The 21901-nt window shown below is 40.3% G+C and overlaps 1 protein-coding gene across 2 annotated transcripts in view; it reads left to right on the top strand.

The window, feature by feature from the left end:
* The window catches only part of stk33 (serine/threonine kinase 33), a 121084-nt gene that overhangs the window by 16429 nt on the left and 82754 nt on the right, over positions 1–21901 (top strand). Inside the window, exons 6-15 of one of the 2 annotated variants that reach the window (XM_051944111.1) lie at positions 2557–2639; positions 3321–3411; positions 5240–5315; positions 5402–5514; positions 5624–5709; positions 5793–5865; positions 6191–6360; positions 6980–7072; positions 7327–7429; positions 13399–13498. In XM_051944111.1, coding sequence (XP_051800071.1) covers positions 2557–2639; positions 3321–3411; positions 5240–5315; positions 5402–5514; positions 5624–5709; positions 5793–5865; positions 6191–6360; positions 6980–7072; positions 7327–7429; positions 13399–13498 — 988 coding nt within the window. The remainder of the gene's footprint in view (positions 1–2556; positions 2640–3320; positions 3412–5239; positions 5316–5401; positions 5515–5623; positions 5710–5792; positions 5866–6190; positions 6361–6979; positions 7073–7326; positions 7430–13398; positions 13499–21901) is intronic. The other variant, XM_022192285.2, reaches the window with a different exon arrangement.

The raw sequence follows: 21901 nt of genomic DNA, 5'->3' as shown, positions 1-21901 counted from the left end.
GTTGTTGTGCCATACATCCAAGAACATCACCTCATGTTGCAGCAGGATAATGCACGGCCCCATGTTGTAAGGTTCTGTACACAATTCTTGGAAGCTGAAAATGTCCCAGTTCTTGCATGGCCAGCATACTCACTGGACATGGCACCCATTGAGCATGTTTGGGATGCTCTGGATCGGCGTATATGACAGCATGTACCAGTTCCCACCAATATCCAGCAACTTCGCACAGCCATTGAAGAGGACTGCACCTTTCAGAGTGTCCTTTTATTGTGGGCTGTCTCAGGCACACCTGTGCACTAATCATGGAGTCTAATCAGCATCTTGATATGGCACACCTGTGAGGTGGAATGGATTATCTCAGCAAAGGAGAAGTGCTCACTATCACAGATTTAGACAGATTTGTGAACAATATTTGAGAGAAATGGTGATATTGTCCATCCATCCATCCATTCTCTATATACCGCTTTATCCTCACTAGGGTCGCAGGGGGTGCTGGAGCCTATCCCAGCTGACTCGAACGAAGGCAGGGGACACCCTGGACAGGTCGCCAGTCTGTCGCAGGGCTACATATACAGACGAACAATCACACTCACATTCACACCTACGGACAATTTAGAGTACCCAATTAACCTCAGCATATTTTTGGACTGTGGGAGGAAGCCGGAGTGCCCACGCATGCACAGGGAGAACATGCAAACTCCATGCAGAAAGATCCCAGGCCCAGGCTGGGATTTGAACCGGGGATCTTCTTGCTGCAAGGTGAAAGTGCTAACCACTACGACACTGTGCAGCCCCTGGTGATGTTGTGTATGTGGAAAAAGTTTTACATCTTTGAGTTAATCTCATAAAAAATGGGAGCAAAAACAGTGTCGTGTTTATGTTTTTGTTGAGTGTATTACCACAGCACATTCAAAAGCTGTAATAAATTGTACTATTTCTCAGTGACTTCCTCAAAGGATGATTTCTGAAACTAAAATGTATCAAAATTATACTGGCAAATAAACCATCATTTCTTCTCATTAATATTTTTTTTAAACAACCAGACATATAGAAGACTAACTAATGTAATTTTAAATTGGTACCTCTTGTTTAAAATGAGTGTAATTATTAAATTCTGAATATGAAATTGAGAGTTCAGCTGCCCCAAGCTGTTCAAAGGAATTACTGTGCAAAAAACATCTTAAATGGAAAATGGAAGCAGAATCTTTTCAGGTGTTTGTTTTGTTTACACCAGTTGGTCTAACTTGCCTTTCACACACCATCAACACTGTTGCATTGTATAATTGGTCGCTTCAAACAGTGCAGCAAAAACGACTGCCCTGGGCAAATTGTATTTTTCCTCCTGCCTTCCCACACTCTTCCAAGTTTTGTTAACGAGACCCTTCAGCCTGGTCTACTACTAGAAAGCAAAGTAAACAGATCATTGTGTTAGTGTGTGCAAAACATAGCCTATACTTGTGACTGACCTTAGCAAATCATTTTACACTTAAGTCTTTTTTCAGTAGTTCAACTCTGACTCCAGTTCTTGGTATACAGCAGTCCGCCACAACAGTAAAGCCACTGCTGAGTGAAGTCTGTAATGTTGCTTATGTCCTTACAAAGAAATGTTCTGCTGGGAAAAATTGGGTCTTGGCATTCATGTGAATGTTAGTTTGACATGTACCACCCACCTAAACATTGTTGCAGACCAAGCATACACCCCCACCATCAGCACTTCCCTCAGTAGGACAGTGTGCTCTCCCTCGCTGGAAAAATTGTTTTGAAATGGCTCGAGGAATACAACAAAGAGCCAAAGACATTAACTTGGCCTCCAAATTTCCCAGATCCCCGACAAAATGCACTTCAACAGCCTCATCTACGGAGGCACGATCCTGTATGTACTCAGAGGATCCACTGCTGATGTCCTGGTGACAGACCGCTGGATGTCCTATGTGCAGGCGCTGATTAGTCAGAGAGTGGGACTTACATCAGACAGGTAGTTTTGATGTTGTGGTTGATTGGCATATAAATTTAAGACAAGAACACCTTTATTTAATAAGAATACTGTGATTTTAATTGAGTGACTTTTCAAAACATGGCCATGTTCTACTGGCTCACTCCATGAAGCCATATAGTTTATTTAGCTTTTATTCATCTCGATGGGAACATATGCCCTCAGTGTTACTACTCCTGACAATTTAGGAGCAGTATACCACCACAGTACAGAACATGAAAATCACGTCTTGCAGTGAAGCCTCTGCGTTAGTCAAGGACAAAGTAACATACTTGTCTTTGGGTTGGGAGAAATACTGAGCAAACTCAAGAAAATTTACAAACTACTAGTTTGATGTCAGTGTGAACAGGATTTGTAATTTATCCAAGCTGTGTTGTAATTATCAGCAGTTTCATTATTGAGTATACACTTTACACCTATCTGATCCACTGGTAGTATAAAAATGTAGATTTAAATGTTGATTACGACACCTAGTCCTGAAACTCTGATTGTCACATACATTCACATCAGAGTATTCACATCAGTTATGTATATGTAACATTTTTTGCCCCTACACTCTACAGCTATAGTGCATCGGGACTTGAAACTTGAGAATATTCTTGTGAAAAATTCTGTCAACGAGGATGACAGCAGCATCGATATCAAGGTAAAATGGCGACACGAATGGCGAAACTTTCCATCACTGTGTCTTATTCATTCTCTGCTGGACTGAGTTCAAGCCTCAGATGGGCACTTTTTCCTTGCCTACTGTCTTCTCTATAGTTGGTAAAGGCTTTAAATACTACCTCATTATGATAGACTCCCTCTGGTCTTCTTTTATAGTACACCTTTACAAAGAGACACTAAACTGTGCTTTTAAACAAATGACCAGCAGAGCACAGCATGTTGTGTGGATTGACAATGAGCCAGCCGAAGCAGATACCTGGTGTGTGAACTAAAAACAAGGCTCGGCTGCAGCATAAATGTCCCTCTTTCTCTCTGTTTTTCTTCTTGTACACACACAGATGAACACACACTTACTGTACACATTGGAAGAAAGTGTTGTCGTTGCACAGCATAAATGACTTTCATTTCACAAAAGTTGTCCTTTTCTTCTAGACTTTTGTCTTCTGCAATAATAAGATAGTCCTCTGCAAATATATAGACCTCTACAGCCCTAATGGTCAAGTAGCTATTTCATAGAAAATGTTCACAATCATTGTTCATGCCCAAACTGTACCTTTACCTGCCAGAAACACCTTTAACAAAGAATTTAATAAGGGTTGTCAGCATGTCTAAATCATGTTTATTTGTATCACCTTTTTCATAAGTGCTGTTCTCCACCTAGGTGACAGACTTTGGATTATCAGTGAAGACAGGTGGTGCCTACTTTTTTGAGAACATGATGACGGAGGCCTGTGGGACTCTCATCTATATGGGTATGACACCTGTATCTCTTACAGTATGCTAGCAGGCCAAAGAGATGACCAAGAGATCTAAGATTGAATGAGTGTACAGTACTGTACAAACGTTTTAATTGATTAGTGACCTTGCTTTCAAAAACAATGCCATGATTAGTATTCAGTTACCAAATATAAACCCAGGGAATATTCAGAGTGTTACCACTTTTACTTCAAAAATTCACCAAAACTTGCACACATTTTTTTCAAGGTATGCAAATGCAGTTGAAAATCAGTGTTCCTGCGACAGTAAGTGTGTGGATATATTCTTTCTCAGTAGCTTCAGTCTCTTTGTGTAACCCCAGACTGAGTCCGCAATGTTGAGGTCAGGATTCTGTGGGGCCATACGTCCTTGTTCCTCATGGCATGAAGATAGTTCTTTGTAGCTATAGTTGTTTGTTTGAGGTTGTCATCTTTGCAGAGCTGAGTCACTTTGCTGGGTTTTTACTTTAGAGGAATGATTGTGTCTTCCTCGATGGTACTAATGGACAACTTCTGGTTTGGAAAGGAGGACAGCTTAATGTGTGTAGTCTGCTGCTCTCAGTGTTTCTAACAAAATGCCTGTGAGAGACTTGCTAAGGCAGGAGAATCATCTTCTGTCTTGTTACTATGCCAACTTTTGCTAGGGTTTAGGATGTTTGGATGAAATTGTCAGTTCTTCAGCAACCTAATTTTATAGCATGGTTGCGCTTTATCCAGATGTATCCTTCCTATACAGCTGTTTCTGTTGCAGTTAATGACTTTACTTCAACCAAGTTAATGACTTGGTTTATCAGCACCTGTTTGGTCTAACTGTTCAATAATACACTCCACTATATGCCTACAAATTCCTTTTGCTACTTTATATCTGTTGTAGCATATCAATAACTCAATATTTATTTGCTGCAAACAGAATGTTTGGATATCTAAAATATCATATTTCCTATTGGCATGTTTATTTAGACGATGTAAAAATAACCATGTACATTTTTTTAGGAAACCATCTAATTTAAAGTCGAAACTTATGCACAGTATTGTATATAATAACTGTGTCCTACTATAGGCAAAGGCAGTAAAGATAATTGGTGTTTTCCGACTAATAGTGGTGCTATGGAGCTATTATAATTGGTATTTGTTTTGTGCTCTGCTAGCATGCTGATGTTATAGCCAAACCCAGATAAATATGTAAGAGTGCAAGACAAGATTTATGTTATTTTATTTCATACTATCCCACTGGTAAACAGATGCTGAACACCAAAAGAGGAACAATGTGTAGGAAAAGATGTGGTAGAAGAAATCTGCTAGCAGATATAAACAATGCAGGTTTCAAATAGCCAAAGAAAATGGTGTTAAATGTTTCTTTATCTGAAAGTAAAATGCATTTAGTATGTTTGATTCACCTCAAGGTTACGCACATTGTGTGGGGTGTACACTGAATCTAAAAAGCTTCACTTTGAGAATTGAATGGTGCAAAATTGTTACATTACTTACCTCATAACATAATTTTTTTCTCCCAAAAAATGTGAAACCTGCATTTTTCCAGCATGCTGGTGTTTTTTTTCTCCTCATCTCTTTTATTGGTGCATTGCTGCCTTTTATGACTCATTACTGCCACCAGCTGTAGGTATGCATTTTCTCCTTGTGCATCTCTTCACTCCTTTTCTTGGTGTGTGTGTTTGTATGTCCTTATGAATGCGCTGATAAAACACAACATACACAAACTGGGCTCAGTAGCACCACTAGTGGTCAGAACTTGTTTTAACTAGTACCTTCTGCTCTCAGATTTCTGTATCCGATGAAAAAAGCTTTACATTTGTGTCATTTCCAGCGCCTGAAATGATGAGCGATCATGGTTATAGCCACTTGTGTGATGTGTGGAGCATAGGAGTCGTTATGTATATGTTGTAAGTAGACACACATATGCTGTATTTATACATGTACTAGCACACACATACTGTGGATTCATACGTCTGGCTGTGTTTCCCTGTAGGCTGTGTGGTGAACCTCCGTTTACTTCCAAAACAAAGACGCTCCTACTGAAGGAGATCGTGAAAAAGGAAGTCAGATTTCCTCAACCCATTTGGGCCACCGTCAGTGATGCAGGTGACAATTAATCTTCATTCTCATTCCTGAATGTATGAAAAGTACCAGTTCAGAGCAGTACATATTTTTGCCAACTAACACACTTATGAACTTGAATTTGTTTCAACAGCAAAAAATCTATTGACGCGCCTTCTGAAAGTTGACCCTGCCTACCGCATGTCTGCTAATCAGCTCCTAGAAAACCCCTGGATTACAGTAAGACACCAGTTCTACCAGCTGCATTCATAAACTTTCAATGTGTCACATGAAGAGCTCTCATGGGGTGCTTTGTCTAACAGGGTGACACTAATGTGCCTGCTGTGCCGCCCAACGTATTCGAGATGATGTGTCACTACGTGGAACAGGAAGAGAGTAATATTGACTATTTAAATCCTCCAAGTCATAGTGAAATAAAACAAAACATTTGAGGTAACCTGACACATAACTTTAACAGATGTTGAGCAGCCATTTGAAAACAGCGCAAGTACAACTGATATGGCGAACTTACCAAATAAGGTCAAAATAGTAAAATATACACAATAACTAGTTGTGATAAGAAAATAAAAGTGATTTTGTTAGCATACAATGGAGAGTATTAAGGAACAAAGTAGCAGAGAAGGATAGACAGAGGGACAGAGATACAGCAAAGTCATGTGAGGTTTGCTAATGTCAATGTTATTTAAATTGTTCACAACAGAAACACAGCCTCTGGCGGTTTCGTCCCTCACCTCTTCTGAGGACACCCTGGAACCTTTCCCAATCCCCCCGGCAGTTTCACCGGAAACAAACAGCAACTGCAGCAGCAATGCTAAACACAGGCCTGAGACGAACAGCAGCTCCTGTGCATCCTCTGCATCAAGCAAACTGGTACCATATGCCTATTTTGTCCTCACCTGTGCCGTTTTGTATAGAAATGTCTCTTCTTGCCTATTAAAGCTCTGTTGGTGATTATTGTAAGTTTGTTACTGTTATCTGTTATATCTGCTTACGCATCACACACGTGGTAATTATTACTGTTTAAACTTGGTCTCCCTTATTGAGTAGATAAATCAGCACATGTAGCAAAAGTATTTAGAAAAGTTGTTTCTGCCACCAACTTACAGAGCTCACATTGTATTTTGTTTTTGGAAAAAACAGAAGTTTGGGGTATTTTGCACAAACTCCCAAACTCCTTAAATCTGCATGTCTTTACATTGCAATGAGGAGTTACAAATGTAAAAATTTGGGAAGTGCTAATGCAAAGTTGTTGGACGTTACTGTAATGTTTCTGATTTGTCCATTTCATTCATGGCAATAATTCATTGTGTAATACTTCAGTTAATTTTTAGCTCAGTGTTTCAGAGACAGGTCAGAAACAAACCACAACAAAACAAAACTGAATTTTCCTTCAATGTAAACTTCTGCTCTGTAGGTCAGCCCTTATTTATTATGCATGGTCATGGAATCCAGGTATAGATCTCTTGTGTTTCCCTTTGGGTTGTTCTAGTATCATGGAACAAAGGCTAACAAGAGTGGTGGTACCGTTCAGGACAGGCGCATGAACAGCTCTGATACCCCAAGACAGCCGCCCACCACACAGGTTTGTTGCACCTACTGTAACTAGACCTACATTTTCAGACTACAAATATATACCGCTACAAATTTTGGATTTAGATTTTCTTGTTCAACTGTCTTTGTGCTTTCATATTTCATTTTATCTTGAACCACCACTAGATGGTGCCAGAATGACCTCTTGCAGAAGATGTTAATAAAGGTGTAGCCGTACAGCTGTTTTTACATGAATGTCATAGTTAATTCTGTTACGTAAGATGAATATGAATCTTGTCCCTGCAGTCTCATGCTGGTGTAAAACCCTCCGCACAGCCAAGTGTAAAGCAACGCAGGCCTCAGGACAAGAAGGACTTCAGTAGAGGACAGAAACCACCTGCTGACTCAAGTAAGGCAGACAGCCAGAGAATTTCTACCTCCAGTAAAGTAGGACTGGCCCCTGCAAACCACCAGCTAGCTCTAAGACCAATACCCATACAGAACAGAATTAAAAAAACAAGACATATCAAATGAGAAAATGTGAGAGGCACAAAAAGACGTAGACTTATGCTTAGTATGATAGATATACACTTGTTTTCTTATAACCTTTACGGTGATGGCCAGAGACTAAGCAGTGACAGGAGTGTCAAAAAAATGTGAATCTATTACAGATGTGAAAATAGTAGAAGAAAATAAAAACCACTGGAGCTGAGGGTTCAACTTCAGCTCTGCTTCGTGCCAAAAGAAAAGGCCCAGTCTGAGTTTTTTTCCGAGATGGGGCAGAAGAGTTGAGCAAATGCTTTCTATTACATAGGCAACTGTTTGAGAGCACCAAGCAACTTAAATACAGACTTACTTTTTACTGTGGCCAGCAAGTGTAGAGATTGAACGAATTTGTCGAAATTTACTGACACTTTTATCTTACAGCAACGACCTAATTAGTTAGTCGAGTAAAGACAGCCACCTGGGAGACTTGAGCACAGCTGATTCCTTCTTGAAACTGTTATTTAGTCATCTGCTTACTGCTAGCAGCATATCTTGTTATCATTACTGATATTTCCTTATTTATATATGCTGTTAATGTTTGCCTCTTACATTTTATATATTGTTGTGGTCTTTTACTACTTTATATATAGAGTACATATAGAGGTAAATGTGCCAAATATAGAACACAGCAGTGAACACAGAACTGTTGCACATTTTATGTAAAATTACAAAAACAAAGACAAAATATTTGTTACAGTTTCATAATAATTTGCTGAATTTCAGAGAAAACACTCATGAGGATTATAGAAGTTTTTCCTGGATATCATTTTATAACACCAAAGTGAGCAATTGGGCTTTTCTTTTTTTTCCATTCTGACCTCTCAATTCCAAAACGTCCTATATGCAGTGACTGCACCCTCTCAGTGTCAAAACAGAAAAACTGTCACACAGGCTGGTTACGCTCCATCTGAATGCAGAGGATTGGGACTGAGGGCAGCCACGGGTCTAATCTCGTTTGGAGGCCATTGAAAGCAGTAGGAGCTACTTTGAGGGCACTGCCATTCAAGCACAGGTTTTTCCGCTGTAGAGAGAATAATCCCCAGCATAGATACAACATTAAAGTATCCAAGCATAACACACAGAGGGTGAATTTCAAATCCACCCATTTGCATCTTGAAGTGAATGAGTGCCAACAATAGGGCCCCGTGTTCGCTCATAGGCTCTGTGTTTTTACTGTGTATGTGCAAATGTAGTCTGCATTTGTTTTCTTGAAAGAGTGAGCCTTTATCAAATTCTGTCAAAGCAGACGTACTGTAATGACGTTTCTTAACATAGTGAGTAGATACGCAGCATTGCTTTCTTTTTTTACTGCTTTTTAAACTATATATATATTTATTTTTATTAGAAATACACAGTTCACAAGGATGTGCGAATGAAATGTGAAATATCTTTGATTTAAGCTGCTTGCCAAAAAGACTGCTACATTACTGCAACATTATTGACGTTCTTTGGTTTACTCATACGTCAGTAAACAGCAGATGGAGCTGCAGTAAGTTGCTGAATTCATTTCCGGGTGTTAATTTGACAGGAGGGTGCTGTCCCTAAAGCTACCTAGTTTTGTGCATGAAGATGTGTAATTAGAATTGATTGCTTGAGCCACTGCCCTTCGAAACTGTGATCTCCATGTAATATGTCATTAATTAACATGTTGTATGCTTGTATCTTGATGATCCACTCAGACAAATAGATGGTTAAGACTTGCTTCCTTTTGATTACTGTGGTGTTGGTTTTGTTTCTAATTCAAAACAAAAACACACATTTGAGATTTATCTAACTAATTAAAACTTCTTTTAGACTACAACACTGGATTTGCATAAACCTCATGTATGGCAAAGTTCTGATACTTCTGTAAGATGAAATGGGATTTCAGCATATGTTCCTTACCGTCTTGTGCCTCACTTTTAATTAATTATGGGAAGAGGAAAAGTCCAAGCAGAATTTGGCCTGCAGCAAACTATAGGAGTGTTTGCATAAGGCCCAGGGTGGAGAAAAATTAAAAAGATTAAAAAACATCAAGACAATATGTGGGAATCAGTGTTTTTATGTATATTGACAGTCGTTTCAGATGTTGTTAAATTGACGTCAGCTTGTATTGTTGCAGGAAAACAGAAGCCTCCGGTTTTACTTTTTACTCCTTTTTGCCAAAACAACAGAGAAAAGAGGTGGGAGAGGCGGGTGGGGGACAGAATGAGAGGCTGTACGGTGGATAGGTTAGGGGCGTGAATTTGGGGACAAAGCATGGAGGCAAAGGAAATTAGAAAATTCGTCGGGATGGAACGAGGGATGCGCCCCCTGCAACCCTCCCTCCTCCCCCTTTTCCTCCAGCAGTGCTCCTGACAGATGGAAGTAAGGGTGGGTGGGTTGATGGGCTGGAGGGATTAAAACTCTGCAGCCCCATTTTGGAGCCTGAAGAGAGTGTCACTCCTGCAAAAAAAAAAAAAGGTGGGGTGCACAGAGGCACTTGTGGCGAGAGTCGTGGGGCGTGTGAAGTGGGTGCACGCTGGCTAATGTCAAAAGAGGCAAGGATGCTTCCCCTCCACGGGCCCCCCTCGGCTCCATCCACCTTTATCCACTGAGGAGCGTGGAGGGAGCTGCTCGGAGAGGGGAGGAGGAGGGTGGGGGGCGCATCTCAATAACCTTAATAGAGCTCCCTTTAATTAATCAGCTCATCTGCAGAGGCCCGATACCTGCAGCTGACCCCTCCCCACCACCCCTCCGTCCTCACCCCCCGACACAACATCCTCACACTGCCGCTGTGACATTGTGGTAATGAGGTAACACAGCTACAATGTCATGGAAATGTTGCAGAGACGTTATCTGTGGGAGCTCATCACACATGCTGATGTTCCTGATCCCCTTCAGTGTTTGCGTTGTGTGCGGAGATGCGTGTGTGTGTTGCACCGCAGCGTTCAACCCCCCCACACACACAGACACACACACAAAATAACAGATACATATGGCCAAATGGCGGGAGGAAACCATGATGCCTCTATTTTCACAAAAGAAGAGGGAGGGGGCGGTTCTGCGTCAAGTAAACATTTGAAACAGATGGCAATTTCAAAGCAAGCCTCATCAATCTTTGTTGACACTACCCCCTTTTTAAAACTACTCTTATTTGGGATATTTGCAATTATAATACATACTGTAGGCTCATTTGAATATCAAATTAATTACTGAACACACTGGAGTAAATACCTCTTTTATAAGTCCTTGTTAAAAGTGAAAAGTTCTTGACTACGGTTGGATGGTGTGTTAATTTACAGTGATATCTAATCCCAAGTTACTTCACATAAAAGGCATTACTATACATATTTTAATGGGGAGGTGGTTGTTTTCCAAGCAATTTTCTGCTAGAGTACATTTTTAATTTATTCATATTTAATTTATTGGTCTCTGCATACCCGCTCAGTAAAACTAATCAACACCATGTATGGCCCTCTTAAAGCCACATCTCTCTTTGGCAGGCAGACAGGCAGCCTCTGCATTAGGATAAGCTCTCCTCTCTTGTGCACAGAGCTGGGTGAAATGCCCCGCATTCAGTCAAGCAGGAGGATGCCACCTCCAAGGAGACTCTTCAGTTCTCACAAACAACCTTTTAATCAGAGGGAAAAAAAAGGATGGAAAATGAAAAATGTGCCCAGCCTTGAATGATCCAAAACACTGCAATTTCTGTGGATAGTGACCATCGTCGCTGCTGTCAGAATACAGTCTGCTGGGGACAATGCCTTTCCCTCTCTCTTTCTGTTACTTCTTGCCCTCAAACTCATCTGCCCTTGAATTGGTTTTATGGAGCTTTGGCAGTCATTTAGCACAGTATGACTGGAGTTCTTATCACCTGACTCCACTATACACTCCAAATATCTATCGACCCATTGACACACCTTGAGGAGGGATCTACACAACCTTACACATGGAAATGATTTCAATTAATTACCATTCCCCTTTGACAAGGCAGACAGGAGGGGGGAAACAAAGGAGCCCAGACAACAGGAGCATTTCTCTGGTGTAATGTGCACCATGTGTAATGAGCAGCGGAAAGGTCATTTGACACATTTCTGCCAGAATGAATTCATTTATTTCGAGCACTTAATTCTGTAGTCACCTCATTGGTGCACGGCTTGGCAGCGCACTGAGAGGGTGCATTACCACAAGTGGAGGCTTAGCTTCCTCCCAACAGCTCGTGGTGACCACAGGTCTGTGGGAATGCCTGAAGAGCAGAGAGAGAGATAGTGAAATGGAGTGTGGGAGATCCAATCACCTCCTCTATCATAGGAAAATCGCCTCCATCACCTTCAGTGTAATTGGAACATTCATTACAGTTCAGTAAAAATGCAGGTCGCCATTAGATGAGCAATTTAAAAGTAGGCTTCTGGAGAATGAGAGACTTGAAGGGTCATGATACGGGGTCACAGTCAAGTAAATAATGGGAATTGGTCCCGTGAGGCTTGGAAAACCACAAAGCTCATGGTCACGCACCAAAATACAACTCAGGAAAGGAGGCATGAATTCAATCATCAGACAGAAAATAAAATTCCCCCTGTGCCCTCTCAGCATTACAATAATTAGAACAGAGGCAGACTGTAATTTGCTGTCATAAATGTAGTCGAAAATGAGGAATTTAGAAGCTGCTGTGGTGCTTGTGTGACAAGCAGAAATGATTTCCTTTTCTTAATCACAAAGCTCCCCTTGAACATGTAGAGCTATGGGGAAAAAATGTAATGCATCCTGCCTCCACCACGATGCCATGCCTGTGTGTGCTGTATGTACAAACTACACAAGATAGTCAGAAGAAGAAGATTATTAAATCTCACAATCGTCCTTAAACCCTTTATTAATGAAGTCATATTGAAGTTTAGAGAAGTTTTACTGGGGTGCGGATGTTGCCTTCAGCTGCCACTAGAGGCCTCAGTCTGGCTGAAAGTTGGACCATTTTGTTTTTACACACACTGTTTTGCTGTTTTCCCATTTCTCTGCAGGGAAACATTTCACTGTAAGCAAAACCAGAAATGCACGCCTGATCAAAGGAAGCATATTTAATATGTTTAGGTTTAAAAATGAACTTGTTACTTATGTTCTGAAGGTTATTTTATAAAACTTTTTCTGCTAAACAAAGAAATCACAACAATACCTCGTTGCCTTATGTTCAGTGGTGCCTCACTAACTGCAAACATGCCTGAAGTCACAGCTGAAAGCATGATTCTAGATTCTCTTTGAGAAATTTAAACACTCTCACAACAAATCTGGTTATTTATTTCTTTGTGAAGCTCCCACTAATGACCATGTTTTCGCAAGAGAAAATGCTTCTACATTAAATATGAATAAACACATCATGATGAAACAATTAGGCAACGGTCCTCTGTGCAGCTGGTTTAAGTATCTGGATGTCTAAAAAAAAGATGGTAATAACAAAAACAAAGCTGTAGAGAAGTATTGTCCAATTAGCCTTACTTCTCAGTGGAAAAGAAAGTAATTAGTGAGTTTTGCATTGAGGAAACCCTCCGAGAGCCCCATGCGTGTCAAGACGGAACCTTTTGGATTGATGAAATAAGATAATAATCAGTAGTATGATCACCTATCGGAAGGGATGCCCAGAGGTTCATGATGGGATGACACACGGCCTCAGAGTCAGGAGGGCTCACGCGGCATATGGGGTGTGCTTTCCTCTCAGCCCTTTTACCACTCAGGAGCCAGATTGGACTTCTCACTCTCAGCTACTCCGCATTATTGTCCATTATCACACCGTGGTCTATGTGTAAGGTGACAGTGGTGCTCTGATGGAGAGGCGACAGGGGGACCTAGACTGCAATAACATATTATTAGCTTTTTTCACAGCTCCACTGGGCTGGATTTACACTGGATATCCAGAGACCTCTGAGGGCAGCCCACTGTCACAGCGGTGTCCACCAGCAGAGCAATTGCCAGAGATACACAGGTGTGTGTGGACTGAATAGCCATGCGCCCACGCAAGGCACAGTCGGGGCACGTGTACTCACACACACACACACACACACACACACACACACACACACACGCACGCGCACACGCACGCACACGCACACACACACACACACACACACACACACACACACACACACACACACACACACACACACACAAACAGGGTGCGTCAGTGTGTCTGTAATCAGTGACAGGCCCTTTCCAATTAGCCTCAGTGTGCTTTCATTCTTGTGTGCTATTGTAGTACTACATGTTCTCCTTTTGTTCTGTAAACTGTAAACACATCGCCTGCCATCACTGTGGTGAGTCAATACAAGAACAAACAGACTAGATAGATAGATAGATAGATAGATAGATAGATAGATAGATAGATAGATAGATAGATAGATAGATAGATAGATAGATAGATAGATAGATAGATAGATAGATAGGGATCTCAGAGTGCATTTACATTCACATAAGGGGGAGTGAATCTGCCGATCCTGTTTAATGCGAGGTGCTCTTGTCCTTGGTAATGTTAACAGTCTCCCTTGTGGCTGATGCCTCTTGTCCCAGCCCTGTTTATAAAACAGTCAGAACTTCGTTAAGGGACAATAACATCAGCCAAGCTCAATTATGGTGACATTTTGCTGACATGCAGATTGCCTCCCCTCAATCTTTTTTTATGTAAAATACTGGTCTGCCAGTCACATATGGATGGATGAACTTTGGGAGAATCAATGGTATTGATGAATCATAGATCATACAAGTCAACAAGACTGACACCGGCAGAGCGAATTCATCGCACACGAAAAGTCAATATTAAATTGTAATCATAATCAGACAAAGTGAGTTATGTATAATCAATAGCACAATTATGATAGTACGTAGGACTTGTCCTTGCAATACAGACGATGCGTGCATTCAAACAGGCTGCATTGTGTTCTTCACAATGTGAGCTTGTGTAGATGTTTTGCATTAATTTGAGCATCCCTTTAGTAATTATGACGATCTGATTATCTCAGCCTGCTCATGTGATGATAAAACTGAAAAGTTGATCATGAAATATACGAGGGAATTTTCATTGCATGCTCTATATATGTGAGAAAACGAAATACTACTATCGCTATGCATTGCTGGAGACTATGGAAGTTACCAATTTTGCTGTGAAATATCCTAGAGGGAGATTGTCGGGAGCAGAGTACAATAAGACTGCTAAATCCAGTGAGATGATGGTATTTACTTGTCCTTTGGTGTGCCCTGAAATATTGGAAGGATTGCTGGGTGTTTCAGAGCAGCGACACTCAGCAGCTTCAGCTGACGTCCGTGGTATAACAGGACTGGCAACAGAAACTGAAAAATAAAACTAAAATATATCGAGCTTTAAAAAAAACAGGTTTTCTATATACTTACCTGTTTATTTTTTATGCAACTACTTCAAAATTCTGATGAAATTGTGACAGCTCGTATTATTACAAGGCGATATGTTGTAATTTCCTGCTCACTGAAAAGGCTTTTGCATTTAAGGAAAAAAATGGAGCCCATTGGAAAAACTGTTATGGCACAAAATGTATGTAACACTAAATGGAAAAAAACAACTGTGGTTGCATTAAAAACTCTACAGATGAACTGTAGTATTTTTTTTGTGCCCCAGCACAGTTTAATGTCACATAATAATGTGTCCTTATTTGAGATCAGACTTGGACTTGTATGTTTTCTGTGCATAGTTTGCTCCGTTTTGGTAAGACATCTTGTATGCAGGACATTACAAAAATGAAAAAAAGACGAAATTGATTCTCTGAGTTTGCATCAGCAAGACTAGAAATTCAGTGTATGCCCTACAGAGGTTGGTTAGTAACCACCTTCAACAACCTTCATCAAGATTTAAAGGAAAAAAGGCAAGAAAAACCTGTAGGCAGTGGCGTTGGCTGGCAAAAAAGCCTCCAGCTGTAATTTACATATCACATGATGGTGGTAGTACAGTGTACGTTACTATGAACACACAATTCTGCTCCTTTCTCACCAGCAAATGCCATTTTTTCATGCTCTTTACAAAGATAGTTCTGACGGCGAGCGGTCGAGCAGAAGTGTTTCAGACTAGAGGGTCGACCATATCAGTGTTTCCTCTTGTTGTACAAAGTGGTGTTTGTGCTGGTGAGGAGGTCTTTTGCTTCTCAAACTTAGTTCAAAAGCAAAGCCCTATAGGTATCCAAACTCGCATGGAATGTTTTTTATCTTAGTAAGTTACTGAGGAGAAAACAACCCCTTTTCCACCCGCTTTCCTTTTCAGAACACATTGCATGGAATTAATGGCTGGCATTTCCAGCCAACTTCTGTTGCATATTTTTTCTTTACATTTATTTTAATGTTTAATCAAGTTTGAGATCTGAATATAAGATGGTCAGAGTGAATCATGGCATGGACTTTAGCTGTCTTTTTTGGTTTAATACCACTTAAGGTAAGTGGGGAAAAATGTTTTTTTTTTTTCTCTCCCTGTGATTTGAATGACTGGATACTCTAAAGCTGTTCTTAATATTAGCCTTAAATCAAATTGCTACTGCACTGTCAGCATAAAAAAATGTCTCTTGTAGGTTGTGAGCTTTCTCAAGAATTAAATACTCTCAGCATTACCACACCCATCCATGATGTCATAGTATGTTTATTTCCCACATCAGCTAACCCTTTCATGTCAAAAACAGTGCTCTGCATTAAAAAAAAAAATGCATAGAGCACATGAAGCACTGCTATCCGATCCAAAGTCAGTAAAGCCTGACAAAGCTTCAGGCTTAGGTTGGGTTTGGGTTTGGTTATTTATGAATGTAAAGTAAAGAAATGTCACCCCTCTACTCTGTGACGGTGCCAATTGTCTGCATCCATCTGTGTCATGCGACGCAGTTCAATATGCAAATGCCCAGTGTGACAAGGGAAAAAGACTGTAAAGTGTAGCAAGGTGATGCATTAGCCTGCTGAGTTAACAGTCAATACCCGATGAAATAAAGCAAATATTTTGTGTAGCTTCACATCTTGGGCTTCAGTTGTCAAATTTGCAGCAAAGTTTAGTCAGGTTGGGTCCTAAAGATGCAGCTATTAGGTAGGTTTGGGTCTAAATTTCACTTCATTTGCCCATATTTAACAACTTGAAAGGTTGTATATGTGACTACATTTATTAAATGACATTTCAAAACATTTTACTTTGAGAGATACATAGATGAGTTTCACTGTTAATAACCCACGAGAGCATAGTGTACGTATAGACACAGACATGTGCACTACAGATGGGTGCACACATAGATTATCCCTCTCTCACTCTCTCACACAGACACACAAGTACGAGCAACCACGCGAGGATTTATGCAACTCAAAGCGATATTACTGCATTTCCAAGAGTGAATATAATCATCACAACAAGCTCTCTCTTCCTCTCTTGCCTGTGACTACGACAATAAAAAGCATTACATATGACTCACATGATGTGAGGCTCCTTTATCTAATAAATTCTCTGGAGAGTGAGACACCCTCTGTCATCTTCATTAGAAGATGACAGCTTTTCTCCATCACAAAGCTCATCTTAAGGATGTGTAAGCGCTTTGAATAAGACACTGTAATTGCTGACCAATGAAAACTCTCAAGGCTGTGCACAAACACTCCTCACTGAGTCCTCATTTTCCATCTTGTTGTCTGGATTTGGCTACAAGGTCCAATAACTTCAGAAACTTGACAGGTGCACACCCTGAAATCTCATCCTCCCCTCTCTTATGAACTTTTTTCCTTCATTATTTCCACTTAGCCACTGACAGTTTAGAGGCCACAGAGTTTTTCCTTTTGTTTTCCCCTCCACTGTTCAGTGTGCAGCAGACTATCGGAGGGACAACGCATGAGCTCTGCCACATGAAATGAATGTAATATCCAAAAGATAAAAGGCGTGTGAGGTTGAAGACCTGCACCTTAGCTCCTCTCTATTAGACATCCCTTTGCCCTTCACTCTGTTGTCTTTCATTCTCTGGCTTTTGTTGATTAGCCATAATGAGGTGACTTACTATAGTCCCCCCAGTTTATCCTCCTCCCCTCCTCCCCCTCCTAAGTGAGGTGCTACAGATAAAAAAAAGTCCATCCAGGCAGCCGTCATGGGGGTCAGCACAAATCAGATGGAGGGGCTTTCTTGTGTCTGGCAGCCGACACTTTCAAATGTTAATGGATGGGGGCGAACAAAGTTGAAGTGGGTCTGAAAATGCTAATTGTCCCTAATTCATGTAAATAGGTTTCTTAATGGAGGAATTAAGCATTTTAAATATGCAATTGGAGGCAATCAGTCCTTTCATTTGGTGGGGTGGCACAGGTGTAGTGGATTGAAATTCATCTTTCACACAGGGTGGCTCATTTTTCATTTGGTTGTGTTCAGGCATGGATGACGGGGACTGGAAGAGAGGTCCTTGTGCACTGTTATGTACAGATATCGCAGAGTGAAACACGTTGCAAAACCTATAATTGCGTTCCTGTTGTTGACCATATCAAGATAGAGGGAAAAGCAATTAACGCAGACTCCAATCAATAGTGGTAAATAGAGCCGGTGCAAAAATATAATTTGTTCTTATCACTTAAAGAAATCACAGTGGGTGGATATTTATTCATTTATAGGGATTATTATTTCTATTTGTTTATCTGTGCCACATGTACATATAAAATACACATCCACTGCAATGATTCTTCAGGCTACTGCAATATATGTGGTGTCATGTTTGGATAAAAAATACGATTGTAGCACACAACAAAGGAAGCAGGCCTACCTACATATCACAGACAGAAGAGCAGCGAATAGACAGCTCTGACTTATTATTCTGATCATCTCAAACAGACAATAAAGCAGGAGGTCATGCTTCAGCATGTAATAACATGGTGTAGCAGCAGGACCAGAGACAGAGGGAAACTCACACACAATGTGTACGGGCTATGAATCAAATGGGCAAGGCATTGTCTCAGAAAATGACTTATTAGTCAATATGAAGGGGGATACTGTGTCTTTGAGGTGTAAATAGCCACGGCTCTGCAGAGAAGTGGAGGCAGCCCTGGTTAATGAACGAGACAAGAAAAACCTTGTTTAAAAGGACAAATCAGATCACAAGATTTCAAACCCATTAGCTGCTACTCACATGGAATGATAATAATGATAAAGGATGGTAGGGCCTTTTGATTTCAGAGTAGCAAACTGTGTTGTCTTGGGAAAAATCTTTTCCTGGAGGAGAATCAAAGAGCAGTTCATTTTCACACTGACCTTCAGGGCTCAAGGCGGCCAGACAAGGGCACAAACAGATTGAGAATTAATTGGTGCAATTAACATTTTGTGATTATAAGGACTTCAGATCAATACCCTATGCAAATAGCAGTATTGATGTGCAGCAGAAACCTTGTTAATTGTGTTTGGCGAACAAACAGGCTCCTGTGTTACTATTCCATAATGGAACAGGAGGCACGGACAGGTTCAAACTGCTGACCACTTTAGATGCATGAGGACGTGCGGCAGTTTCTCTCTCCACCATCCTACCAGTCCACCCCTGCACCCTCCACTGTGCTCAAGACTCTTAAGAAAAGTTGCAGAGTTTGATGATCTTGGTTGCTTTTAAGTTGGCCTTTTAGTGGCTCTTTGAAGAGGCTCTTAAAAGCAGGATGAAGATTCCTCAGTGTTTCTGTGATCACCATGCTCATGTCAGGCAGCAGCAGATTACACGAATGGCCTTCTGCCTCCTTTCTTTTACAGTTTTTAAGAGTGGGAATGGGCATGTAAGGAAGAATTGAAACACTCTGTGCCGACAGCCATTGAAATGAATTAGTTTCAGCTTTATTGCTATGGACTGGATTTTCCACTCTCGTTATTAAACTGCGTTAAAAATGCACTTTCATTTCAGATAAGTACCAGTAATCCTGTTTGCAGACCACAGCAGATGAAGTTAAATATAATTTAAGGAGAAACGGAAACGGGTGGAACAATGTAATCACTGAAAGTGAGATTGAAGTGATGCTATTCTTATCATTATTATTATTTTCATTACTGTCAGTGAGGAAAGACACTAGTGAGGGCAGCAACCAAAGCGAGCAGAAGGTGAGAAAAGCAGAAAAAAAAATGCTCCATCCAATAACTATCAGAGCCAATAAATCCCTGCTCACTACTACCCGTCTCACTTTTTCTGCCTGTGACAATTGGCTTGCAGATTGTTGCACGGCTTACATCCTGTGGCCTTGAAGAAACACACAGAGCTGGCAATGTACAAAAAGCATGAAGCTACTGTTAATTAGCTGAGTTTACAGGCTGAAGGAACAGTTAGTGGGGTCTTTTATGTGCTGTACTGCCTGCTGTGGCTGTGGTGTTGGTGTAATGATGCTGAGCTTGATGTGGGCTTGCCTATCGTTAGGTGTTGTGTCACATTTGCTAAAGGATGCGACATAAAAGGTAAAGACCATGGTGAGAACAGTGCAGAGCTGTGAGAGAACAATCCTGTTTTTTTTTTTTTTTTTTAATTTGCGCTGCATTCACTTGATATATAGGACTTGAGCAAATTGAAATGAGTTGTCCTAAAATCACCTTCAGTTTCATTTCTCCATAATTTTTAAATGAGGTTCTCCAGAGTAAGATTACAGGTCATATAATAAAAATATAACAATTGCCATCATATTAGCCATTTGTTAGCATGCTAATTACAGTTAATTCTTTTCAATTTTGGGCTGCGCTCCTTTAGGCATTAGCTTTAATCTCCCTGGTGATGAAGTTGGTGTAATAACTAGAAAGCACTGGAGGGAGGGGACAGTGGACATGGAATTAAACCATCACACTTTGAACCATGTTGAACAAACACCACCACTTATTGGGCTATTTGATAATGACGTGTAACTAAATACTTTTGCAAAATGTGTTTGTGAGGGGTGGCCCCATTATATCTTATTTAAATTTAAAGCACTTTTACTCAAGTACTGCACTTGAGTATTTCCAGTTTCTGCTTCTTTATACTTCCATTTCACTAGAAGCAAATCCTGTACTTTTTACTCCGCTAGATTTATGACATACTAGTCGCTTTCCAGATATAGTTTCATGATACACAACATAATTCGCAAATAAAGCATGATGTAATATTTTAGGTTAGAATAAACCTTTATTGATCCTTTCCTGAGAAGATAAACTATGTAAAGTACTTACATTATCTAAACCAGCTACTACACTACATCAGCAATTATAATTAAAAAATAAACATGGCTTTGAATAATGAAATTCTGCATAATGAGTACTTCTCAAGTATATTTTGATGCTAATACAATGCAATTCAATATGTCTACACTGTAATACTTGTTCCACCTCTGAACAAATGGAAACCAACAAGATGTTAAATTGATGGTTTAACCCCTTAATGCCTGAATTTATTTACAATTAAATAAAAAAACTTTGTGCATTTTTGCTTTCCAGCTGATGCTAAAATAAGTGGAGATTGTTAATTTATCTACTACATATAAAACAGATAAAAAATAATTAGGTTCCACTCCGACCGGTCCTACGAGAAACCAGTGCTTGTAAAAGGTTCCGAGGTACATATTGAATACGCACAAACCGGCACTGGGGGAATGGATACGCTGTCTCGGCTGCAGTCTGAATGAAAGTACTATGTTGCGAATTTGCGACAATAGGCGTCAAGGGGTTAAAACTTGAGGCAGTAATGCCTAATGAGAAATTTTACGAAAAAAAGATTTGTTTTGCTACAAAATCACTGCGTTAAATTTAAATATTGACTTCTCACTCACCCCAGAACGTCAAAAGAAGGAAAATTTAGTTGTATTGGAAATCATAGTTTAATTAATATGGATACTTGATTGATACCGGGGCACATTGTGACCTTTTGTCCATGTGGTTTTTACAGAATCCATTCACAGGTTGATGCTCTAGTCGCCTGATGAACTTCGCCTTGCACTGGATCAATTAATGTCGACAGTCCGGAATGTAAAAATTAAGATTCGATCGAACTGCAAATATGTGAGGATGAAGATCCGCAAGTAAACATCGGTGAAAGAGGCCTGAGGTGCTGGAGGTGGAAGCTGAGGCTCACAGTAAAGCAAACACTGCTGGGACGATGAAGATGATTGTGGTGATGATGACATTGATTCCATCTACTATTGCACCTGTTATAAAACTGATTGGCTTTGTGCTCTGGAGGAGAAGAGAGGAGTTATTCTACCGCAGCAATCAACATATAAAAGACACGTAATGTTGACATGTGAATGATTTTCCAAACGCTGCTATAGAGACAAAAATAATGCAGATAGTAAATCATAATACCAGCAGTCGAAATGCCCATCGACGGTCAGGCTGAGGAGAGCAGGTGAAAAATACACAATGGTATTGCATTTTTAGACATGGTTCAAA

Source organism: Acanthochromis polyacanthus, chromosome 2 (assembly GCF_021347895.1).
Source record: "Acanthochromis polyacanthus isolate Apoly-LR-REF ecotype Palm Island chromosome 2, KAUST_Apoly_ChrSc, whole genome shotgun sequence".
In the NCBI taxonomy this organism is placed as follows: domain Eukaryota; kingdom Metazoa; phylum Chordata; class Actinopteri; family Pomacentridae; genus Acanthochromis; species Acanthochromis polyacanthus.
Note: the sequence above shows the minus strand (reverse complement) of the source record. Positions and strands in the feature narration are given on the sequence as shown.